General features: G+C 41.0%; 1 protein-coding gene across 7 annotated transcripts in view; it reads left to right on the top strand.

Annotated features, from left to right (window-relative positions):
- Window positions 1-27347, top strand: part of cmip (c-Maf inducing protein) — a 260745-nt gene that overhangs the window by 100202 nt on the left and 133196 nt on the right. For 6 of the 7 annotated variants that reach the window (XM_069901342.1, XM_069901343.1, XM_069901346.1 and 3 more), the window contains one exon: window positions 26502-26627. In XM_069901342.1, coding sequence (XP_069757443.1) covers window positions 26502-26627 — 126 coding nt within the window. Of the gene's footprint in view, window positions 1-7219; window positions 7298-26501; window positions 26628-27347 lie in introns of those variants that run through there. The other variant, XM_069901347.1, reaches the window with a different exon arrangement.

Consider the following 27347-nt stretch of genomic DNA (forward strand, 5'->3'; position numbering starts at 1 on the left):
CTTCAGGATTGAAGAACAGAGATGTGAATGAATTTCTTCAGCCAGAAGGTGGTCGATCTGTGAAATTTGTTGCCACAGGCAGTTGTGGAGGCCAGATCATTGAGTGTATTGAAGACAGAGATTGATAGGTTATTGGTTCACCAGGGCATCAAAGGCTATGAAGAGAAGGCTGGGTAATGGGGCAGATTTGATGGGCTGAATAGTCTGTTTCTGCTTTGTGTTTTACGGTCATCCAAGAATCTATGATCTGTGGTGTTAATTTCTCACTTCCTTTATTGAGCAATCCTATTCCAACTCCCAATGGTCTCTTGGAGGGTGAGTGGGCCATTCATTATAAATCTGTGCCAGCCTGCAGGTAGGGATATGGGAAGAAGCCTTTGCTTGTCCTTTTGCTCAGGTTCCATCTGAATGGGGAAGGAGGAGAGGAAGAAAGTACAGGGATTGGTTGTTGGCTGATCCATGCCTAATGGTGATTACTAGTGTCCCATCCTTGATTCTGGATGAAAGGCCAACCAATTTGTGGTTTTGTATTCAGAGTAAAAACTCACAGAGATGCTGGAGAAACTCAGCAGGTCTCATGGCGTCCATAAGAGGTAAAGATGTATTACAAATGATTCAGGCCTGAGAACTTCTTCAAGATATAAGCAAAAAACAGGCAGGTGTTGGAATTAAATGTGAGTGGGAAAGGAGGAAGAATGGGATGAGGTGGGGGAGTCCAGAGCAACAAACAAAAGGGGTTAATTGGATATGATAAGAGGAAAGGTGAGACTTGAGGGAAGAGAGAGAGAGAGAGAGAGAGAGAGGGAGAGAGGGAGAGAGGGAGAGCTGAGAGAAAGGTGGCCAGTGTAAGAAGTAGTGTGGGGGTTTAACGGAAACTGGAGGTCAATTTTAATGCCATCTATTTGGAGGGTGCCCAGAAAGAAGATCGGGAGTTGTTCCACCAATTTGCCGGCGGTCTCACTCAGACTGGCAGTGCAGGAGACCATGGGCAGATATATCAGTAAGGGAATGTGGGGTTGGGGGAGGGGGGGGGAATTGAAATGGATGGCTATTGGGAGATATTCAGAGGACATCACGCTTATGCAAGGAACCTGAGGCAACAAATCCAGGTCTGCTGCAGGACCTGAGATTAAGATTTTTTTTTAAAAAAGCCCACTTTTCTCATACATTTACATTCTTTCTCAATAATATTCGGTACAATTGATTTTGACCATAAATCATTTCTGGAATGTTCATCCATTTTTAGAGCCTTGTGAGTTAAAAATAATTTCACAAGCATATGAACATAAAATTCTACAATTTGCAGAGCACAAAAGCTTGAAGGTTGCCAAAGCCAACTTCAGTTTTCCATTTCCTTTGGCAGCATTTTCTGTGGGTCCAACCTCATTGACGTAAACAACACAAGCATTTGGGAACTAAATGAACACCAGCTCTCTCCAGCTAAATAGTTCCCCTTTGCCGAGGAGTGTGTTTAACCCATGACTGGTGTGATGGCCACTCAGCGTGCTCTCTGCCTCCACGATAAACATTCCAAAGGAAAAACAAATGAATGTTTATCCTATTCATCAACTGTCTGTCAATTTGCAAAAAATCCATCTACAGATCCAAGATGGGGTCTCAGTCTTTGGTTGTTGAAAAGGCATTGCTTTTCTCAAAAGCTGAAAGGCAAACTGCATTGTTTGTAAACCTTGGTACTGTGGTTGTACACCACCAGCCTACTACATGGGGTGACCCCTGTACCTGCAGAAGAGCCTGGGGACAAGGCAACACCAGGCTTGCTGTCAATCAGCTAACCTGAATGGACCAAGTCTGGTCGGGTCAATCATCCTTCGGGATATAAGCCAGATCCGGCCCTTCGAAGACTGTCTCAGAGCCTGCAACAGCATTCTCACAGCCAGCTCTGTAGAAGTTTATGTCGAATAAAGCCTGCAGAAGAGACTTTATGTTTCGTTTGTTTCCTTTTGTTCGATAGCGCACCACAGGTACAATGCTATACATTGGTTTCAAAATTCTCTGCTTTGCTTGTTATAATTTTAAAGAAGCTGAATTGCTGCTGACCATTCTTTGGTTACAAATTCTATAGTGTACAACAATGTTTATAAGCACCACAAGATAACACTTTATTAGAAAGCTGATTACTGAAGAAGCCTATGTACTAACTGTATATTTCCAAATGGGGCAACCCTAAGTTGTAGCAGGGTCCACTTTGCATGAAGTGTTTATTCCCCCAACCCCCCACTCCCTGACACAGCCAAGTATGCGCAGTGTTGGACAACAATTGTTTGCACACCACTTCAGCCATACTTCATGTAGGGTTCAACTTTTGCCTGCTGCAAGGCAAGCAAAGAATCATTATGAGCATTGCCCAGAGCCTCTAACAATAGGAGAAAGATAAAGCAAAAGAGGGTCCCTTCTGAAGCCCTTTTAATGCTGAAACCCTGCCTTATAGCCTGCTCATTTTTTTTTAAAAAAGGCGAATTTACCTTTTATGATGACGACCTAGAATGCGGATCCCGCAGTGGCTTTCTGCAGACCTGAGTCGGGAGCCGGCTTTCAGACTTTATGTTTTGAAGGAGGCAGGGTAAGCGGTGCAGTAGCACCGCCCGCCACCGTGACCTCAAACACGCGCGCCGAGAAGGGAAAGCGGCCTATATTTAAATGGCGACTGAAGAGCAGATAAGGGATCTAACTAGTGCAAGCAGTCTTAGGAGTCAGACAGATCTCCTGCGCAATGTAATAGCCTCTATTGAGAATATGTTTTTTTTAAATTTGCGCTCCTGGGTCACGGGCTGAAGGCATCATTGCGACGTAATCAGGCCTCCCCTTTGGAGCTGCATTTAGTGGCATTCCTTTTATGGAGGAGGTGGAGCAATTTCACTCCACCTCTGAGTCTACTCCCCTAGACAGATGTAAGATGGAATGAGTTTGACCAGTCAATCTGTCTTTGGACCTTTTATGGAGGAGGTAAGTGAATCGATTTAAAGACAGAGAATTTTTTTTACTATAAAAGAGACTAGTGACACTGAGTGTCTGCTGTTTCACCTCCGGCACTCCCGCAGCCTCTGCCACTGCACAGATCCATTGGCAACCTGAGCTCCAGATCCATATCTTCAATACGATCAGGAAGCCTTCAGCTTCTGGGGGCCTCCTAACCCCGTCTCGCCTTCAGCGCCCTCTCAAATCCTGGTTCTGATACCTGGCTCCCATGAGCCAGTCTTCAGCAGCCCCCGGCCTGTGTGAGTCCCTCCACTGCAAGTCACCAGCAGCCCTCAGCCTGTGTGGCTGAGAACCTCTTCCATCCATCAACCGCAAATCAGTAATTGCCCACTGTCTGTGTGGGTCCGATACCCTCTGAGCCCTTCACTGGTTCGCTGCCATGGTCACCGACCAGTATGGTGGCCTCCTATCCTTATCTTCAGCCTTGTTAATTAAGAAGCAACTCCTCGACTGTTTGGTATGAATATTAAATAGGACCTTCCTGGCCAAGATCAGGGCCTGCAGTTTGACAAGTTGTTCTGGACCTGCGTCAGACCACCTTTGTTCTGCCTTCCCTCAACACCCAATTATGATCCTAGCAGCCATCACACAATCACAGTCACCTCCATGATCCTCAAGAGAGGCTGATCAGATCAAACCAAAATGCACCAACCTTGCACATGGGGTCCCATTCCCACTCCCCCATTCCTGCACACTTCACTGTTACTTTGCTATGATGTCCTGAACTTCCTCAAATTGCTGTGAATTTTTTGCTTTCAGAATATATGCTAGACCTGCTCTGTAGCTCCCTAGGGCATTGTGTACAAAAGAACCTCTCAGCTATGCAACTATGCATTAAACGTGCCCCAGCCTGCTGTGCATTATGGGTTAATATGGAGCATAGAGTTTTTAAAAAATCCCTGGAGTCATTTATTACCAGAAATTTTCTTTACTTTCCTTTCCAAAATAATATTGCAAAATGCTTATAAGTACTGAAGTAGAAGTGGGGATTGGCCATGTGGTCTCCTTAGAGTCAAGGAGATCAAAAAGATAAAAAGATCATCCCATTGTCCAGCTTGACCCCCACATTCCTGGATTTTCTTTGTGCTCAAAAGTCCGTCATGCTAAGTCTTGAAAACATTAAATCAAGAATGGACTTGCGACAGATTAGATTTTTTCACAAGGCAAAACAGCTCTCCCATTGATTGGAGAGCATGCTTCCTCATCCTATCCAGATGAACAAAGCAGCCACTCAGCATATTCACTGTAATCTCCATGTGCTTTGCTGAGATCATCTTTCATAGCTCATGAGAATGCAGGCCAGTCCTGTACAATGATGAATGTTGGACCACCCCTGTATCCCAACACACCAACTCCAAGGCAGGTATGGACTTTCAAGAGTGTGAAGATGAAAGCTGCGCCCTGCATATCAGGCATGGTCTCAACAATGTTCTGCACACTTGCAACAACATTTTAATTATTTTTGTGAAGAATGCCTGTTTGAGTTCAAGAACTGCTCAAGGTCGTGACTCATTTACATGGGATAAATTGATTCAGGAGAATCAGGAGAAATGCAGTTAAAATATTAGTGAAATGACTGGTGGCAGAGAACATGGACTGAGTTCCTGGTGAGAAAAACATCTTCGTGCAGTGTATTGTTATAATTGGTCCTTGCTGCATAGAGGAATGGTGAAAGCAGAATCAGTTGGAGCCTTCCAAGGGGAATTGGATAGAGAGTTGAGGGGTTGGAGCCTTCCAAGGGGAATTGGATAGAGAGTTGAGGGGTTGGAGCCTTCCAAGGGGAATTGGATAGAGAGTTGAGGGGTTGGAGCCTTCCAAGGGGAATTGGATAGAGAGTTGAGCAGTTGGAGCCTTCCAAGGGAATTGGATAGAGAGTTGAAGGAGAATAACTTGAATGTTGTTTTACTCAGAGCCAACATCTTTACGCAGAGGGTGGTGGGGATGTGGAATGAGCTTCCGGCAGACGTGGTCGAGGCGGGATCATTAGTTACATTTAAGGAAAGACTGGATGGTTACATGGATAGGAGGGGATTAGAGGGGTATGGACCGGGTGCAGGTCAGTGGCACTAGGAGGGTGGGGATTTGCTACGGCATGGACTAGTAGGGCCGAACTGGCCTGTTCTGTGCTGTAAGTGGTTATATGGTTATATGGTTAATAGTCATCGATGCTGCAGCAATTCAATTTATTTTATTCTTTTTAATTTTTCTATTATTAAACTGTAGGCATGTGAACAGCTTCTTTGATTAGGGATCAAAATCTGGACTAAGTTACTGCAGACACTATGATTGAGATCAAAACACAATGTTGAAGAAACTCAGCAGGTCACACAGCATACTTTATATAGCAAAGATAAAGGTGCATAACCAACGTTTCGGGGACGAGCCCTTCATGAAGGTATGAGCAAAATGTAGGCAGGAGCCCAAACAAAATGGGGGGGGGGATGTGGAGAGAGGCAGGGGTGGAGCACAATCTCCACTGCCAGAAGGTAATAGGTGGATAAGGGAGGGAAAGCAGGCTAGCATACAGGGAGAAGGAGGTGGAGGGGGGGGGGGGTGATTGGGTGTAGACCATCAGCCCTTTAGACCTGACCCATAGTTAATTTGGTCTGAACTCATGGTTCCATATGCAATAATTGTTTTACTGAATAAAAGTTTTATTTAATTTTTTTTTAACACCTGTTTTACCCCTATCTTTAAATTGGAGGCACTTTTTAAACATTGAATCATTATCATCAGTTTAAAATCTTTAATTCAAGTTGCATTAGCATGAAACCTGTGGCTTATTTTGATTAAAATAAGAATGATAATGTGTGTTTGGAATCCAAAAGACCATATCAAGTAGTGTTGCTCAGTATTTAAAAAGTAGCTGTGTAAGTGAGCATGGCATTGATGAAACCCCTCAAGTCCTTTATTACAGTACTAGATATAGTTTTCATCTCTGAAAATCCACATGCTCAGCTAATGAGTATTAGATTCCTTTTATCAGCATTCATAATTTACCTTGACCATGATACTTGATGGTTTTGAATTTAGGGATTGGGTGTAGGCCATTCAGCCCTTCAGATCTGACCCACAGTTAACTTGGTCTGAATTCATGGTTCTGTGCGCAATAATTATATTACAGAATAAATGTTTTATTAATTTCAGCATTAATGTTTACTGTGGAACCTGGACTCCAATAGATTTTGTGTTGGAAATTTCCAAAGTCCCATTAACCACTGTACAAGAGGTGCTTTTCAAGATTCAATAAACAGTCCTGACTCGAAATGTTGACTGACTTCTTTTCATGGATACTTCCTGAACCACTGACCCCTTCCATTCTCTTTTTCTTTACTTCCAAAGATTACATCGGCTGGCGTAGATCTCACGTTTTGTCCTCTGGTTCTGAATTCCATCCCCAAAACAGAAAATAATTAAAAAAAAATCTTAGACATGGTATATCAGGCCATTTTGGTCCACGATCTCGTGCCACCCAATTGCACCCAATTAACCTACAATCCCCAGTACATTTCAAACAGCGGGAGGAAACCAGAGCCCCTGGGGAAAAAACTCACGCAGACACGGGGGGAAAGTGCCAACTCCTTGCAGACAGCGAGGTATTTGAATCCAAGTCCCGATGGTTGGGGCTGTAACGGCATTGTGCTAACTGCCATGCCGAACATGCTGCCCCTGTCTCCCTTCTGTTTACCTGATGAAACAAAGCAGCTATTGATCAGTTTTAATAATTGTTACACTGTTGGATTTCTTAAAAAGGGTCAAATGGATTTACTGGAAATATTTACATGTGAAAATGCTGATTATAATTGAGATGTATGAAGGAGCAATAATTGAGGGGAAGTTCAATAAGAGGAATTCATAGCTTTAAAATAATTGAGAAAAGAAGATGGGAAAGTACTTTTCCACTGCAAAGATGGTGAGAATTTATTAGAATCAGAATTTATTGTCACGAACGTGTCACAATGTTTTTTTTTGCTGCAGCAGCGTGACCATGCAAATATTGCTATAAAATTACATTTAAAAATAAATAAATTTGTTCAAAAATAAGAGAAAGTGAGGTAGTGTCTGTGGTTCATTGTCCATTCAGGAATCTGATGGCGGGGGGAAGAAGCTGTCATTGTGCTGCTGGGTGTTCGTCTTCTCGCTCCTGTCCCTCCTTCCCAATGGTAGCAGTGTGAAGAGGGCATGGCCTGGATGGTGAGGATCCTTGAGGATAGAAGCTGCTTTCTTAAGACACCGCCTCTTGTAGATGATACCTGAAACTGTAGTGGACTCAGGAAACACACATCAGATTCAAAAAGTGGTAAGAGGAGCACTTACGGTACTATAACCCGCAAGTCTATAGACCAAGAATTGGAAAACAGGTCGATAGCCCTTTACATGTTGATATTGGGATGTTAGAATAAATGACCTCCATATGTGCTGTAAACTTCGATGGCACTTGGATTCCATAAAATGTGTTCCGTGTAATTTATTTTTAGCAAGTTTTATTGGTGTCACCCTTAAAATATTGAAAATCAAATTGAGGCTGGAAAGAAGTGTCACACAATGTAAAGTGCAGTAAATTAACTGCATTCTGGTACAGTTGATGCTCAAATGGGATGTGATGGGCCTCAGAGATCCCTGCAATCTGTTTCAGAGATGTGTGTGTGCATGCAGTGTCATAACTCATTCCCAAGGTCAAATCGAACGACAACTTCTGGCTTTATGGTTGTAACACTATGTTTGACATCCAACTCCCAATGTACACAATCTGCTCTGTCACATACTGGAAACAATGCTGTCACACTGTAAATTATTTTTTTTAATGAGTGAGCATTATGCAGATGTTTTATATTGGGTCACCTGTACAAACTATTTAATTCAAGGCGACTGCTGGATATTAAGCTTAGGGAACTCATTCAACCAGGAAATTTTTATTGGGTACATTAAATTAATTGACCGCAGCATATAAGCCCATTGGTTTTGTCTCATTTTTGGTTTTAACGTGCTGCTTTGTTCTTCTAGTGATTTATTTTAACTTTATTTGTGGTTTTCCTATTGCAAAGACAGTGTATTTTTGCTGAAAGCTGCAAGTGAAAAATTGACCTGAAATTAACCTGGTTGTTTATTCCACTGGGGGGATAAAAAGGGTACTTCTGCTTTCATTAACTGAGCATAGCTTTTATGGAAGTTAAGAACAAAAAAAATGCCCACAAGTTCATCAAATACAGCAGAGTATAGAAGCAAATACCTTCCAGTGGTAGCAATGTCCAGCTTGTATAGAAGAAATGGACATATGCACATTTTGAAAAATAGTATCATGATCTAGTTTTGTCAAAAATGTGCATTTAAATAGTGCCTTTGACCCATGTCTCACAACATCATGACCCAAGTTCAATCCTGACCTCTGGTGTTGTTTGTGTCAAGTCTGCATCTTCTCCTCTTGGCCATGTAGATATCTCCTGGGTACTACAGTTGAACCACATCCTAAAGATGTGAGGGTTGATAAGTACGACTACTACTGTAAATTGCTCTGTGTGTGTGTAGATGAGTGGCGGAATCTGTGGGGAGTTTATGAGCATGTGGAGAGAATTAAGTGGGATTATGGTAAATACATGCTTGATGGTTGGTGCGAACTTGCTGAGCTGAAGGGGCTGTTTCCATGCGGTATGACTATGACAAGTTTTGTTTTACAAAACCAATGTCATACTTCTGAACTCATTGTACAATGCAGAAATTGCAACAGACAAATTGTACGCAGTTGGATCACAAAGACGATCTCTTCATGGAGTCACAAAGCACAGCCCATTGGCCATCGGGGTCGTGATGACCATCCTATAAAGACCATAAGACAAAGGATCGAAATAGGCTATTCATCCCATTGAGTCTGCCTGACCACTTAAGGCTGATCCATTTTCTCACTCAGCCCCAATGCCTGGCATTTTCCCCATAACCTTTGATGCTCTGGCAAATCAAGAACCTATCAATCTCTCCCTTAAATACATCCAATGCCTTGGCCTCCACAACTACCCGTGGCAACAAATTCTAGATTCACTTCTGGCTGAAGAAATTCCTATGCATCTCTATTCTAAGCAGATACCCATCAATCCTGAAGTTGTGCCCTCTTGTCCTAGTCTATCCAACCATGTGAAACAACTTTTCTACATCTACTCTGTTCATGCCTTTCAACTTTTGAAATATTTCAATAATTCCAATGAATACAGGCCATTAATCCTGCATGAATCCAATTTTATTCTCTCCATCTCCATCCCAATTTACCTATACATCAGGGGCAATTTACAGTGCCCAGTTAACTCATTAACCTGCTTGCCTCTGGAGTGTGGGAGCATCCAGAGGAACCAGGGAGAACACAGTAGTCAGCAGCCGAGAAGAGGATTGAATTCTCCGGCGCAGTGAGGCAGTGGATTTACTTCCTGCACCACCATTCTGACCAGATTTGATGACATCCACATTTGCAGTAAAGTTGAGGGATAAGTACTGGACAAAACATCAGGGATAACTCCAGCATTCACTTACATATAATAGCATGCAGGGATCTTTAACGCCCACCTGAAAGAGTAAACAGAATCTTTGTTTTAAATTCTCATCCTTGAGATGCAATCTCCATGAATGCAACACTCCCTCAGAACTAGTCTGCAGTGTCAACATGGATTGTGGTGCTCAGTCACGAGTGGAACAGGCACTCGGAGGGAGACACATCCAGTGTTGAAGGCTCCAATCTCAGTATTCACAGCAACACAATGCAAGGATTATTTTGTTAAATCACCTGCATATTTAAGATATGAAGCATTACCTTTGGGAATTTGAACAGTTAGTGTATAATGAAATGAAGCCAGCTCTTCTACAGTTAATTGGAGATCTTACAGTTCGCAGCTGCAAAGAATCATAATCAATTTTGAGGCTACAAATGATTTATTTATTCTGTCTGTTGGCTGCTTTTTTTATCTTTCAAATAAATATTGCATTGAAATGTGGAAGACTATACTCGACTTCTGTTAGAGCAAAGCCATATGCTGTGGATCAAGCAGTTTTTGTACACATTATCATGTCTTCCACTCAATGGTGGGATCTGTAATGGGTGCTCCCTTCCACCCTGCACCCTGCCAATTTTCTTCTCTCCATGAGTCACTTGATGCTTTTTATCCATTTAGTGTTGCATATAATTTCAGGAATTTCTGTCATGAACCTCCTTTAGCTGCAGAACATAAACGTTTGCTAGTAAAAACACCCACTCAATGCTTGAGGAACTCAGCTGGCATCACAGCGACCAAAGGATGTAAAGGTTTATTCCCGCCATTTCGGGCCTCAGCCCTTCTTCAAGATATAAGCAAATATCAGACAGGTGTCTCAATAAAGACAGAGAAAGGTGGAAGAATGGGAAGGGGGAGGAGTCCAGACCAACAAACAAAAGGCGTTAATTGAATATAACCATATAACCGTTTACAGCATGGAAACAGGCCATGTCGGCCCTTCAAGTCCGTACTGGTTCACTTGAACAACTCCACTAGCTCCTCCACAAACTCCTGAGGAAGTAGAGGAGACAAAGGGAAAAGGGAGAGAGACAGAACTAGAGGAAAAGAGATGGGGGGAGGGGGAAGAAGATTGGGGGGGGGTTTAATAGAAATTGGAGAAATTGATGTTAATACCATCCGGTTGGAGGGTACCTAGATGGAAGTTTTGTTCCTTCAATTTGCAGGTGGTCTCAGCCTGGCAGTGCATGAGGCCATGGGCTTACATGACAGCAGCGGAAAGGAATGGCAAATTGAAATGGGTGGCTACTTTTGGGAAAAATGAATAGACATTTGCCCATTCAATTTAGGGAATGCCTCTGATTCATTCTCAAAACTGCTCTGTTAGTTGGTGTCAGTTTGGACTCTTTAGTGGACGGGTCATATGTGGAGACATGCAGTAGAGGCAGCATTAGTTTATTCAGGAGTTGCAAACAGCGCACCATTGAATAGCTTGACAGTGCTAACTGCGTTGAATTACCAAAGAAAAAGCAGATGGCAAAGGAACTGAGGCTGGTACAAAAAAAATGTTTCAAAATAGATGTCTGGAATGTGCATAAGAGCAAAACGAGGAAGTGGAGGTGGCTTCCTGTCTGACTTTCCTTATCCAGTTGCTGAGCACTTGTCACACATGGAGGGTCATTTCATCGATGTGTGGGTAGGAAACTGGTGTTCCTGTTCATAAGATGGAGGATTGCTGATTTATGACATGCTTCTTCTGGCGCAGATTTAAAACATGTGAGGAACAGAAAATTCTTCAAACTTAACTGAAAACTTAGCTAACTAACTAACTGGGGAACCCAAAATTTCGAGGCTGAGTTCTTTTCAAACATATATTTTAAAAAAGCACTGCCTGCAACATTTGCAAGTTATAAATAGGAGTGCTGTCGCTCGAGACATACATGGCAACTAAGAAATTAGTGCTTCCTTGGTGCTGTAATTATAGAGGCTAACTGATACTTCAAAGGTAACTTTGAAAGTGTAACGTGGTGAGGTCTCTAATGTCAATTTAAATACCATTGATTTATGAGCTTTGCCTTAACACATATTTTGAAATCCAGATTCCCCAATGAGATATTAATTATCATTCAGAATATGTATAGAATATTGTTAATGTGCTTTATTCTTTGTAAGAACTTTCGCTCTAAAATTTGTTGACCCTGGTGGTGTATCAAATGAATGGCCACATTTACCAGCCTAAATGATTAACACATTATATACGAGTTACAAGACTCCAATCTAAACAAGATGTTGCAGGAAATTAATTATTTTGCGCAACCAATAAAGAGGCTTTCCATCGAGCTTTATAGTGCAATTATTGATTCAGCTGTTCGGCCATGTGCATCTTAGAGGGGAACTTGCAGAGAGTGACATTCCCATGCATTTTGAGCCCTTTCAGGCTTTGGAATTTACTTATGAGCATTTGGAATCCACCTTCTGTCATTTCAGATTTTATGACACAATTTGGAAAAAGAGTAGACTAGCTCTGCAAACTACTTCATTGAGTGTAAGACTCTGAGTTGTCCTGACATCTTGAAAGACACTTTATAAAATGCAAATTAAATGTTAAGATGCCCTGAGAAAAATCAAGACATGAGCCCCCAGCAATAGCACAACAAGGGTAAGTCCCTTTAAATTAAGGCTGGACCAAACCACAAACCTGCGTAAAAGATGTGCGTCAGACTTGAGGCTTGTGCTGCTCGTAAATCAGATGTGCACAGAAACATTTCACACAATTTCCAATAATGTACAATTGAAATCGTTGTGCAAGCCCTTGGTCTCATGCAAGCATGTGTCATTTACACGGATTATCAACTTTTTCCACAAGACCACTATGCAAGTACATGGTCATGGTACGCGATCAGATATTACATGAGATTCATTTATCCAGGGCATAAAACCTTGTGTTTGGGAAAAGGATTTCCAGGCCATGTTGCAAATATGATGCAAACATATAAGTAACTAAAGCACATTTCATTCTGAAATTCTGGGATCCACAAATTCTGGTTCCCTGCACATCTCCAAACTAAAACCACCACAGTTGATTGATGTGACTAAATTCATTGGATTGAAGTAGGTGGAAAATTCAAGTTCCTCCGCATTCTTTAAAATCAGCCTTCTTGACAAAGCTCTGAATGTCTTGGGAAGTTTCAACTATGTCACATTGATTGGGTGACTTTTATCATTGTTGCAATAAGACATTGTGGGTCAAAGGGCCTGTTTGCACTATAATGTTCTATCTCCTATAATATCTATTGTGCTATAATGTCCAGTAGCTTGTCAAAGGCCTTATGAAAATCCAAATAAATAATATCTACTGACTCTCCTTTGCCTGTCCTATATTCCAACAGATTTGTCATTCAAGACCTTCCCTGACCATGCTAACTTTGGCCTATTTTGTCTCGTATTTTTAATTACCCCAAAACCTCGTCCTTAATTATGGACTCTAGAATTTGAAGTCTGGGTAAGTACCCTACCGTTTCCTGCCTCTCTCCCTTCAAAAAGAGTGGGGTGACATTTACAATTTTTCAGTCCTCTGGAACCATTCTCGTCTCTGGTGATTCTTGTAAGATCACCACTAATGCACAATTTTTTTCAGCTATCTCATTCAGAAACCTGAGCATACTCCATCTGGACCAGGTGATTGACCAGCGTCAGCCCTTTGGCTTCCCAAGCTCCACTCATTCTTCTTCTTTTGGGCCCTCTCAAACATTTCTGAGCACTTTTCTTTGGTGTTGGTTCATCCCCGCTTCCCTATCCTACCTGACACAATTTCCTCCCCAACTCCTTGGTCTCTTTCCCTGTATCCTGCACTCCAACAGTATACTCAGTCATTTTGCCTCTTATTCTATTAATCACATCTCTCTTTTCCCCTGGCCTCAGCCATTTCCCTGATATCTTTTCCACATCTTCTTTTGAAGCCACTACCCTTCTCTCATCTCCAACACCACATGCTTCATTGTCCCACTTGCCTTCCTCGCTCTCAATGATGTCTGTGACCTCCACTCTCCACAGCAATAGGAAATCATATTGGAAGAAACTATTTTGCACAAAGAGCCCATTTAACTTGTGGCAGGAGAATATTGGCCTCACCCCAAAATACCACAATATCATTGTGCTAAAACATCCCCTAAAGAATTTCTAGCTCTCCCTCATTATCACATTATCATTTTCATTTTAACGACAGTTATCATTGAATGTACACAAGAAGTTGAGAAAGTTGTTGTAAGTTAAAAATTACTGTTTCCTTCCTCTATCTTATCGCTGGAGATTGTATGAAGCGCAGCCTCCAAATGTGATTTGGAAATATGATTTAAAAATATTCGATTTTATGATGCTGGAAGTTGGCTCCCCCACCAAATTTAGTGCTAATATTCTCCCTCTGTCTCAGCATTCCCAGCAAACATTTTAGAAAAAAAACCACCCAATTTATTTTGCTGTAACTTAGAAAAATCGGTGATTACTTCATGAATTTATACTGACAGCAACCTCTATTATGGAAGTGTTGAAAGTTAGTTATTCTCAATTCCTCCAGGTGGTCTCGATGTGTAAAACACTTGATTAAGTCTGGTAGAGACTGGAGGAAGTGTCCATTTGTGGATACTTCTACTGAAATAATATTTTGTTTGGATCATTAAAGTCCATGCACTCCACACAAGAGAGACGTTGTCAGGAAATTCCTGCTTTCTCTTTCTTATTGAACATCACTTCACCTTGGAGTTGTACATTAAATGTCTTGATATTAAGAAAATTGAATGAGTATTCATTTAGGAATTATGCCTTTTGAAAAGAAGATTCAAGTATGGTTTTAAAAGCCGATATATATACAGTAGTTGTACAGATAAGAATGAGTGACTTCCTTTGAACAATAGTGACACAATGCTTTCTGATTCTTTGACTCTGCCTTCCTGGAACTATCGATGGTATTGTTTTGAGAGAGGGCTTTGTCCATGCCTGGAGGTGATTGGAGGTCACTACCAGCAATAACATTCCCCCACAACTACAGGCAAACCTCCTCTTCCTGGATCCTGGCCATCACCTCCCTCAACAAATGGAGAATGGGATGGGAAGATGCATCCATTCTAAACTTTGTTTACCAAAATGGCAAAAAAAGTGATAAATATCTGAATTGAAACAAACTCAGACAGTTTCTAAATATCTGTTGAATCACAAGACGATTGCAGATGAGGAGGGACATTTTAAATCACCCAGCTGGAATGTTCCTAATATTTTCCTCTTGTGCAATGGAGTTGGTCAGCACTTTGATGACTGTGTGGAAGGTCCTTTTCCAAGTTGCTGCTGGACTTGCGTGTACACTATGACATGGAAAGCAAGTATTCTGGTGGGCTTCCCAACCCAATACATAAGCATTTGCCCTATCTCAGCTCCTGCCTTGAATGGACGGTGTCTTCCTGATTATTGCTTTGCTGTTCCTCAGCTGTTTGGCCATGGTCCAAGCTCAAGAGTCGTGGTGAGAGGAGGGGTGGGGTCTGTGGCCATTCCTCCACCATCTACAAATTGGGAACTAAATGTGGAGTGAGTAAAAAAGTGAGATGTGATGTGATGGTGAGAGAGCGCTGTTGATAGCCTGGTCATCAGCAAAGACCCTTTCAGCAATGTTTAGTACTATCTCCTCCATAAGCTTTGAACATGCAGTCACACTTGTTCCCTTATACTCCTCCCCATTGTCTCAAGCTAAGTACCACCAGTTTTTCAAGAGCCCGTGAAATGTGTTCTTGAGTGCCACGTCTTCCAGTTGAGTTATGTGATTTGCCATAGTTAAATAGCTGAGAGTTAGTTCACGTTGTGAGATATGAATATGGAAGGGTTAGATAAAGGCTAGGAGTGTTTGATGATAGAGAATGTTGGCAAGTCATTGTGGTGAGTGCTGCAGATGTATTATATATTTGAAAATGCATTCACAGATGATGATTTGTGTGAGATCATTGAATGTCTTACAGCACGGCATTCAAGTCCTTGGGTGCTGACGGCCTGCATTGTGCATTGGCTTCCATTTTCATGACTTCTGAGCCCTGCGTCTTCCCATCTCTCTAACAGAGCCTCCAATTCTGAAGACCACAGACTTCCATATTGTGTCAGTATTCACACTTTACAGGCCACTTGTAAAGTGACTGCCAACACCTCTTGGTTAAGTTGTATTAAGCGTTAGCAATTCAATATAAAATCAGGGAAATTGGTGATGTGTGCCAATTTCCAGTCAGTGCATGGTTTTTGCCAGCAGAATAGATAAATCCTCACACATGCAGGCAGCAAATAGCTGGTGAATTAACTGCATTACTGTCCACAGACACTGACCAATCACATCTCCTTATGCAAGTTCTTTTAATGACTGTCAGATTTATTCAGCCCCATAGGAGTCTCCAGCTTCACAGACCACCCATATTGAGCAGTTATTGTGGAAAAACCTGAGTTTTCTACAACACCAAAATTCCTTTACAGAAGTGAGATTGGTCAATAAAGGTGTTCATACACTCTTTATTTGACCTTGACCTTCTACTGCTAACACAAGACAAAAACAAATGGTGGTAGAGTTGACAAAAAGTTGCTGGAGGAACTCAGCATCTCAGACAGCATCCATGGATAGAAATGGTCAGCCAATGTTTCAAGTTGGGATCCTTTGACAAGCCTAAAGATAAAAAAGGATGATGTTAAGGTCATAGGAAGTGGAAAAGAACCTGGGGGAAGGGCCAAGAGATGACGAGGAATAGGACAGAAGAGGTGGAGAGACAGGTAGAAGGAGATAACACTAGCCAGGGAGAGGTGGAGGGTTGTTAACTCAGCTGCGACATCACAGGCAATGGACTTCACTCCACCGAGGACACCTACCTGAGGTGGTGTCTTCAAAAACCAGTTTCTATCTTCAAGGACCACCACCTAGGCCACACCCTCTTCACTCTGCTACCATTAAAGACGAGCACTCAGCGGCACAAGGGGCAGCTTCTTTCTCCGCTGCCGTCAGATTCCTGATGAGCCAAAGACACGGCCTTACTTTTCGGTGCACTATTATTTTTATTTATTTATATTATTGTTATAAGATGGTTCATAATATGAATATTTGCGCTGCTGCAAAAGGACAGAATTTTATGTCATGTTCATGACAATAAATTTTGATTCTTGAAGTTAGAGCAAGAAGACAGAAAAGAAAAAAATGAAATTATTGGAGTAGATAAAGAAGAGGTGGAAACAACAAGATGGGGTGGGGGGTTTATCAAAAGATGGGGGAAAAAAATCAATGTCCTGATTAGTGGGGTCTTGGTTGAGTTGATGGCAGAGATATGTGATCTCCCACTGCGGGCACCAGGTAATGCATTGGTCAAGGAAACTTTCTGATTTTTACTTGAATCCCAAATTCTCAGCAAAGTCTGGTGGTAAATTCTTCGAAAGCCGTACATTTGGATGCTATAGTGGAAGAAACTATTTCTCAGTCCTGTGAAATCTGCTTGGTGATGAGTAATTTCTGGAGAATGAGGTAATTACAGTAGATTGGCCCAGCTCATTTGCTATTGGTAATGGTTAATTCTTGTAAATGGTTTGCAAAACATGAGAAATCGTAAAGAGGTTTGTGCCTAGACTGAATGTAATCCATTTCTCAAACCCCACTGTGATGCTAGGGTGGCCATTTCCAAATTTCCAAAAAGGAGGATATGGTCATCAGTTATCATACAGTGTGTTTTTTAAAAAAACATATATGTTTATAAAATTTAACCTGTTTTGCCAAAACAACAAATGCAAACTCACCGTGTGTATGGGCGTGCATTATATATTAATCCTATGACCATGTTCTCCTTTTGGAATGGCCACATGAGCCACCACAGTGGGTTTTGAGAAATGGATTGCACTCAGTGTAGGCTCAGTCCTGCATGTGTCTTATTTGTCTGTTGCATGTTTTTGCACTGAGGACCAGAGAATGCTGTTTCATCGTACAATTAGGTGACAATGAACTTGACTACTGACTCACTTCTGTTGTTCTGGGCCAGTATTTTTTTAAATAAAACCACATTACAACTACAACGCAGTGTTAAAAATCTCACATCTAATCAAACATTGCAGTGGTTTGTGATGTATTTTTTCCAACAGAAAGAAATAACAGTAAGCAATTGCAAACATTAATTCAGCCCGCCTGCGTTGATGGAGCTGAGCAAAAAATTTACAACTGGTCACTAGGGTCTTGGGTTGACTTTCTGGTGACACTTCATAGGGTTATCCACTCTAGAACCTTCAGCTTGAAAGGACTGGCCTTTTCAGACTGCGGTTGAAAATGTCTTTTGATACCTGTGGTCAGAAAAATGTGATAAAAAGGAAAGCAATTTGACTCCTGTGTCTTTGGCTTTGTATAAGTTGCAACAGCACTCAACATCTGCTCAGTGAGCAACACCTCATCTTTCCACAAGACATCAAGACTCAGCAGTCAGTTTAACAACTCTGGGTAATTATTCCCACATTTACATTTTTTTCAATTTCCAGAAATCATTGTTTAATTTCTGTTCTGGTCATTTCAGATAATTATACTGCGTTTCCTGTTTACGCTCCTCCAGACAGTCCTTTTTTCTCTCACTTATTTCTTCATTGACCTCCTTTGCTCTCCCCCCCATCATTTCCCATTTTTGATGCAAGGTTATCAAGCAGAAATGTGAGTGCCATTTCTCTCTGATCTTGCCGTCTGACCTGCCGAGTATGTTCAGTACCTCCCTGTTTTATAAATGCAGGTATGTTTTAGCTGGTGCTTTGTGAATCTACCATTAGTGAATTATTGTGGAGGATATTCTGTGTAACCACATTTCGGCCCAGTGACATTCGGCAAATATGATAGAACTTCAGATACCATCATTATTGCAACAGTATAATTTATAAAGTACATTAGACCTACGTTCTGAACTTTCTTGTAGTTTTATAAGTACAAGTAATCCACCTCTCTGCTATTCTGAACTTCAGGAAACATTTGTCAAAGGACTGGGGGCCTCATTGGGACCTGCAGGAACAGTTTGTTCTAGAAACAAGTTCAGCACTTCAGAGTTTGAGTTCATTTAACATATAGCATATGGGGTTGTCAGCTGCACTGATACCACTTGCAATGTGTTTTTTGGTAATTGGGAACAGATGATGCGACTGGAGGTGAATAGCTATACTATGGAATTAATCAAGCCAAGGAACAATGGTTGCTTTCGAGCATAGTCTCACTAATAGAATGATCATGATGTCTTTGACCACATTGTCTGCTTAGAAGTCACACTTAAAAAACCATGGGGGAGCAAAGGTGAGACCTTAGATCTCACTTGAAGCCTTTTAGAGAAAGTGATCTGGAAATACAATTTAGTTGAGTTTCATGAGTACAACATACTTACCCTGCATTCTTCAAACAAAATGCACCAAGAGGGAGAATGAATGGAACCCACAGTACTGCCATCCATTTGTTTCCAAATGATTTCAAAAAGATTTCATCTATTTTTTTTAAGATAAATGGAACAAGAGACTCATTTGCTTGACGTGACTTCAGAATCTTGTTATTTGGTTCAGGTGGAGGGAGTGAACTGTAATGCCCATCAAGTATGACAATGCAGCGATGATTTTGTTTAAAAAGAATACAAACTGTTCGATTTTCAGAAATGAGCGCCATCTCCGGAAGTATCACAGTGCAGCTGTGTACAATCATCAACAGTCTGAGGCAGGCAAGGAGAGCAGCATATTGTATTACAGTCGTGGAACTAGAAGACCGTATACTTAGTCACTTTGACTAAAGTAACCTCATGAAGCGCAACATTTAAAAAATCTTGCATTTATATAAAATCTTTTAATGTAGTAACCTACCATATATTTTGGCAGATAAGGCCACACTTGAAACACCCGAAAAAAGGGGTCGTCCTAGAGGCCAGATACAAAAAACAGTGACCTTAAAGTTCTACTTGATTGGTTCCTAACCCTCTCAGACCCCATCCTATTTTTAAGCCACTAAAAAAAAGCTGCTGTAATATACACAGTTTTTAATTTGCACTAAAATTCATTACCAATGTGATGTTAAACCAATAGAAGAATTGTAAAAGTTAAAAAAAACACATCACACACATTTAAAATCTTTGAAAATCAAGAGCTTCATTGTCTGAGGCAAGCACCTCCAGACTCTCACTTTTTACACTGTCATCGCATGAGTTCCAGTCTGAATCTGGTGAGTCGACTTTGGCTTCGTCATCAGTGTTCCACCATAAATCATACTCTCTATTTTTTGATAGATTTAATTACAGTCTCTACTTTCACTTTATCCCATGCTTTGCAGCATGCATAGCCCTATCCGATTATTCCATTCTTCACGCACATGATCTTTAATTGGCTTGTTCAAGCAGTGGTTGCAGTAGAGAAGTCAAATCACCTGGTATAACAGCTTTGTGACAGAGCTTCGCCCACCCACCTGCCCACCAGCTCAGTCAACACACGTCGGGTGCCGATATGTTTGGGGGTCATCTTATACCACCGATATGACCCAAAACCGTGAAATTCAGACTGAAATTGGGATCTAGTCTTATTTGAAGATCACCTTATCCACCAAAATATATGGTATTCTCAAGTATATGCTAAGTAAAATTTGACAATAAGTTGCTAAAGGAGATATTCAGACAAGAATTGGTCAACTTGGGAGGTTTTAAAATGCATCTTAAAAGAAAGAAGAGTGAAGGAGGAGATAGGGATAATTCGGGAATGAACTCTTGGGAGCTAGAGGCACAGCAGCCAATTGGGGGGAGAAATTAGCTGAGAGGAAGGTGAAGCAGCAAGAAGTGGAGCATAGAGAACCCAGAACCTTGTGCAATTACAGGAGCATAGAGAGGGGTGAGGCCAGTCTGATTTGAGAACATAAAAATTCCACTGTGCCACACAGGGCCAATGTAGGCCAACAACCACAGGAATGATGAATGCAACTTGGCCTTTTGTTTTTCATTTTTCAACAAGTTTATATTCGGGCAACAGCAGGATGTCTATTACAGTAAAAACTCTGCATCTGTGGGGTATGGTAAATGCCGGATAAGTGTGTTTTCTGCTTCTTTGAGATTGCACGGTTGTGAGATTGGTGAACTAACAGTGAGGCATGCCAATTTTAAACTTTGCATTTTTTACCATTTTATTTTCCTTGATTTTTTTTTTGCCAGTTACTTGAATTCCGCAAAACAGGGGTTTTACTATATTCTGAGCTGAGATGGTTCAATCATCAATCCTGAAGTGGACCGTAGAAACCAGATGTAAAACTGTTTGCACATTTAATGTAGCATTTATTATAGAATTGACAACGGCTCTGTATACGCTTATCTTTGTGAGGTTTTTCAGTTGGTTGTTTTTCCAGACTCTTTTGTGTAGTCTTCCAAAGGCGCTATTTGCCTTGGCGAGTCTGTTGTCTATCTCATTGTCGATCCTTGCATCTGATGAAATGGTGCAGCCGAGATAGGTAAACTGGTTGACCGTTTTGAGTTTTGTGTGCCCGATGGAGATGTGGGGGGGCTGGTAGTCATGGTGGGGAGCTGGCTGATGGAGGACCTCAGTTTTCTTCAGGCTGACTTCCAGGCCAAACATTTTGGCAGTTTCCGCAAAGCAGGACGTCAAGCGCTGAAGAGCTGGCTCTGAATGGGCAACTAAAGCGGCATCATCTGCAAAGAGTAGTTCACGGACAAGTTTCTCTTGTGTCTTGGTGTGAGCTTGCAGGCGCCTCAGATTGAAGAGACTGCCATCCGTGCGGTACCGGATGTAAACAGCGTCTTCATTGTTGGGCTGCAATCGTGTCTGCCTGTCCCGCATCGGACTGGTCAGCCACAAACGAGCCTGCAGCTGACGTGGACTTTTTACCCCCTCCATAAATCTTCGTCCGCGAAGCCAAGCCAAAGAAAAGAAGAAATTATAGAATTATTTTTTTCTCATGAAATTTGAAGCTCTTTTTATGATTATAATATGTATCATTTAGAGAAAACGCCAGTGGATTCTTGAATTTTTATTTTTATTTCATAACATTTATCCCAGCCACAAATACAAAATATTCCACACACTCCAGCATTTTCTTAAAATATGGCTTTGTTCAGGGAAAATTATCATTGCTGTACATCATTGTGACATGTAAATTTTTCGAACAAGTGCACTGTGATGAAAAAAATCTATGAATGATAATGTATGCAGTGTCGAAACACCCATCTAGGCCATTAGATCTGCCTGTTGTTGTTTCCTCCATTATTGTTAAGTCAATAGCAAATAAAAAAAGCTGACTTGAACACCTTGTTAACACCAAGTAAAAAGTTGATGCTTGGTGAGGTTGTCTTGCAGTTGGCGTAGCAGTTAGTGCGAAACCTTTACAGCACCAGTGATTGGGACCGAACAGGGGTTTTAATCCCTGTCTGAAAGGAGTTTGTATGTTATCCCCCACGTCTGCGTTGGTTTTCTCCGGGGGCTCCAGCTTCCTGCCACCCTTCAAAAACATACTGGGTGTGTAGGTTAAATGGAATGTAAATTGGGCGGCGCACACTATTGGGCCAAAATGGCCTGTTACCATGCTGTATGTCTCACTCATCTGTTAACTACTTAACGCATGAACAGTGGGACCAGACACATAGCTGTTAGTGCAGTGCTACATTTTTAAAAAATATTTCATTTACAATTTTAAATCATATGACATTAATTATAACATATCGATACAAGCATCAGTTTAGTGTTACATTGACAGTATGTGGCTGATTTTTTTTATATGTTGGTAAAATGCCATTCTACACTTTTGGGGCAGAACCCTTCAAGCAGTATCGGCGGTCTCTTTTATCTCCAGTAAAGTAATCCAGACCAATTTCCCTTGCCCTTCAAATTTATTTCCCTCAGTAATGCCTGTCCAATTAGCTAATTCCACTTCCACCATCCTCATTGACAGCAAGTTCCACATGCTGCATAAATAGGTTCTTTTTCTTAGACCCCAGGTATACCTCGGTGTCCCAGTTTTTGTACTTAACTTCACTTGTGAATTTTCAGGGGTCATTTACTATATCCGGTGCTCCCATTGTGGCCTCCTCTACATCGGAGAGACTGGACGGAGACTGGGAGGTGGCTTTATTGAGTTTCTCGACTCTGTCTGCCACAAGAGTGTGGATCTCCCAATGGCCACCCATTTCAATTCCCCGTCCCATTCCCTTGCTGACATGTCTATCCATGGTCTTATGCACTGCCAGACTGAGTTAACCTGCAAAATGGAGGAACAACACCTTATTTTCCATCTGGGCATCCTCCAACTGGTTGACAGTAACATCACCTTCTCCAGTTACCTTTCCCCCAGCTCTGTCTCTGTCTCTCTTTCTCTTCCCTTTTCTCTCTGTCTCCTTTCACAGAGCCAAAATCAATTCTCACGTTTCCTCTTATCATATCCAGTTAACACCTTTTGGCTGTTGGCCTGGACTCCTCCCCGTTTCTCTCTCCAGTCTTCATTCAGATGCTTTCCTGTTTTTTTCTTCTTTCCTGAAGAAGGGCTCAGGCCCGAAACACCAGTAATATCTTTATGTCCTATGGACACTGCAAGGCAGACTGAGTTTTCCAGTATTTCTCTTTGTTTTTACCCAGTTTTGTACCACAAGCTCATGAGAACCAGCTAAATTAGAACAGTTTTACTGTGTTGAGATTTATCTGGACCTGTTCCTTATCTTGCATATGTGCAATATATTTCCCCTCTACTTCCTTTGCTTCAAGGAGAGCAATGCCAACTAATCTTGTAGCTAAAATCCTTTATCCTTGGAAATCACCCTCTCAAGGACCTTAATCCTGAAGTGCAGGAAACAAAACTGCACAAGATCTGTCGTCTCTTCAGTGATATATTAAGGTCTGCTACAGCTTTGCTTTGTATTCACTGCCTTTATTATCTGTACAATATATATAATGTAACTATAAACTCATTATTATTATTTAAGAAGGTGCGTAGAGTTTTTTTTTGCAGAACTGATAAGTAGAAATTCTGCCTGGCCCGCAAGAAGAACCACCTCAGGGTTATATGTGATGTCATGTATGTACTCTTGACAAAATTTTGAACTTTTAAGCTCCCGTATATTTTCTCTGTTGCTCACTTCAAAAGTCTATGCATGTGAATCCTCTGGCCCGTCTCCTTCTACACAACTTTCATTGAATTTAATATATTTAATCACATAATGATGCTGACTCATGCATTAGTTGAATTGACCAAAAAATAATTTGCCACTTATTTTCATTTGTGCTCAGCATCTGATGCCTGAATTTTAAAAATATTGTACCAAGATTTCAAGTGGGTTGAAAAATTGTTGTGACTTTAATGCTCAACCTGATTAGGAAATTCTTACCTTGTAATGTTTTCCACAGCATTTCAATGTTGGGGCGAACTGTTTTTGTACTGTATTCTTCCCTGCAGAATACGTGGTATTAAACTCCTAACTCAAAAATAAATTAACAAGTGTACCATTTCAACAGCTTTTTACACCATGGAATTTCACAAACGGATGATTTGAACAGCTCTTTATGTCATGGAAATACTTTTAAAGTCAACGAAGAAAACACTTTCATTCTTTTATGTATAATTTCAAGCTGATTCATTATGATGGACAGTTAATGGAAATTCCTATTGTAAACATGAAGTATGAAAGCTACCTTATAATATATATAGAGAGCTGTACCTGTACCATGCAGTAACCAATAATCTCCATACAGTTTATCTGCCTCGGGGTGTGATCCTACCCTTTATTTTTATGACACCGTTCCAATGGCATAGCATTCAGGGCTGAAAGCAGAACAAATCAACTACAGTATAAAGCCTGATTTAACATTCTCCTTCCCCCACCCCCCACCTCCGCTCATGTGTGAAAATCTTACACCTCTGTATTAATTTCTAATTGACTCTTGGCCAATTCTGCTTTTATGTTTTCTTGTAGTTGATCTATGTAATTTTTAATTGTTTGCACAAGCTCTAAGTTTGGTAAATGCAGATTTTACATTTTTTTTTCCATACGCCAACCTCTAATTCATTTACTTTCCCCAAACGCACAAAGCAGGGTTCCTTGTCTGATCTTTCGGAGAGGGTCATTATCTGGCAATCAGAAAATAACTATTTGTTAAAATTAAGTTGACACTGACCATCCTGTTCCTTGAATTTCAATTTTATTATGGTACTTGGTCAAATACTTTCTCAAAAACCATATGAAAATCAACCACTGCAGTTCCTTCAAGTAACATCCTTGTTACTTCATCCAAAAGTTGACTCAGATTAATTATGTTTTACAAATCTGTATTGTTTTTCCTTAATGAGCTCATGTAATTGTTTAAAATTTTCATTACTTATTCACCACTAACGTAAAACTGGCCAGCATATAACTTGGAATGTTGTTTCACCCTCTACTGAACAAGGATGTTACATTTTTTAACCAAAAATAGACTTTATTCACAATAAATTATTTACAAAAGGAAAACTGCTCAGTCTCTTCCCACCCTTAACTCCGTATCCATACATTTCCATCACTGCACATTGTTACATTCATTCATTCATTTTATTAGCACCCCTACCACAACTATAGAGCCTTGTCGTTACTCCCCCCTCCCCCCAACCACCCTGTTGTTTGCAATTTTCCAATTATATGGCCCCTCTGATGTCTAGGGAAGCCCAGAAGATAATAGCAAGTGTTGCTATCCATAACTCCACTTTTTTTGATGTGGTTAGGTACTCCCACGTTAGATGCTGGATGTTTAAACCTACTTTTCAATTTTATCAGCAGGTCGCCCACTTGGAAAACTCCAGTGGAAAAGAGTTCCAGCGTATTGCCGATGATAAACGTTATATCATATTTCTTCCATTATTTTGCACTTCTAAGTAACTTACAAGGGGCATAGATAAGGTAGGCAGTTAGCATCGTTTTCCCCAGGTTGGGAGTAGTCAACATCAGGAGACATTTCTACAAAGTGAAGAGAAGAAAGTTTAGAGGAGACAGCAGGGGTATATTTTTTTACACAGAGAGTTATAGGTGCCTGGAATGTATTGCTAGGGGTGGTGGTGGAGTCTGGAACAATAGAAGCATTTAAGAGACTCTTAGGCAGGCACATACATGGATGAAAGTAAAATAGAGGGTTATGATGTGGGGAGGATTTTTTTTAGTAGGTATTTTAAGGGCCTGTACTGTGCTATAATGTTCTATGTAGGGAGAACCAATTTAATGATATTTGGATTTAAGAAAATATAAGGAGAATTTATTTTCACTCTCTGAAAGGGAGGTAGAGGTGGAAACCTTTTCACAAAGTGTGCAGATGAGCACTTAGAAAGTGGAAATCCATAAGATTAAGGACTTGGATATGGAAAGTCGGAATGCACTGGATGTCTTTTACTTCGGTGAAGATGAACTTGATGTGCCATCAACCTCCTCTGCCAAATTGATTCTACAATATCATGTGTCTGGTGATTGTGATTTTGGACCTCATTATTTTGCAGACAAGATCAGCTTCAGTCATGGGCTGGGTTCTCAAAACTACTAGAGACATAAATTTCCTTTTAAAACTTCCCTATATGCCGGCAGTGAGTACCTCTGTTTCCCTTCCTTCAGCCCTGCATTCACCGAGCTCCCCTGATGGATTCTCACCTTTCCTCTCCTGTCCTCCTATCCGTCCAATTATGGTCTTTTATCTGTTGGCCTGTGCTCCTCTCCTTGCCCTTTCTTCCCTCCTCACCCAGCTTTTTAATTCAGCTGCCTGTTTGCTTTTTGACTCGTACTTTGAAGAAGGGCCCAGGCCCGAAACATCAGTTATATATCTTTATCTCCTATGGACACTGAGAGATCTGCTAAGTTCCTCCTGCATTTCTGAGTTTTTAGGTTTGAACCTGAGTTGCTGGCGCTATGATACCGTTGCCCTACAGCTAAGCTAACTGGGCTGTCCTATCTGTCAGAAAAAATGTAGGATCCTTGTATTTCTGTCCTGATTTGCTGTTTAAGCGAGACATTTTACACAAGGTACCTTTTGTTTTCTTTACAGCCTGCTGGTTACATGGAGAATGCCATTTCGTACAGTGCTATTGAGGATGTTCAGCTGTTATCATGGGAGAATGCACCTAAATACTGTTTACAGCTCACCATCCCTGGAGGCACTGTTCTACTGCAGGTAACTTTTCGCATTCTGTCTCTGAGAAACTGGAACACAAACATCTCAGTTTAATAGTTTTAATTGGTTTTGCTCTGGGAATAAAGGCAGAAGAGGAATGAGAACATGTAACAAAAGTGAACTCAAACGTCTGAGTGGGAGATTTGGACGGGAAACCAAAACTTGGGTTATGGAGAAAGATTCCAAGCACTGGCTTACAAATTATTATTGGAGAGAATTAAATTCAGTTTTTTATTGCCATGTGTACTGAGATGCAAGGAAAAACTTTCTTTAGCACAGCCATTCTCAATGGGCCCATATGGGGGATCACAGACTGAAATCATAAAATATTTTTAATTTTTTTCTAATGTAGTCAGAAGGAGATAAGTATGGAAGAAAACAACCAAACTTGACTGCTTCACCAGGAAGGTGGCACATAAGTTGGCCATGGCCAACAACTGGCTGAGAATGGCTAGTTTAGCGAACTATCCAAGCAAATAAACCCATACAGCAGGCAGTACAATAATATATAAATAAGAGTGCAGAGAGTAGTGCTACAGCAAGTTAAATAATGTAGTATTTAGTGTTAAAAAACGAAGTGCAGGGTACAGCCAAATGTATGGTTAAAAGCAGTCAGGGGCATCATCTTATACTTATGACCAATCCGTCTAAGGGTCTGATAACAGCAGGAAAGAAACCGTTCTTGATCTGGAGGTTCCTGTTGTCAAACACATGCCCGAA

Source organism: Narcine bancroftii, chromosome 10 (genome assembly GCF_036971445.1).
Source record: "Narcine bancroftii isolate sNarBan1 chromosome 10, sNarBan1.hap1, whole genome shotgun sequence".
Lineage (NCBI taxonomy): Eukaryota > Metazoa > Chordata > Chondrichthyes > Torpediniformes > Narcinidae > Narcine > Narcine bancroftii.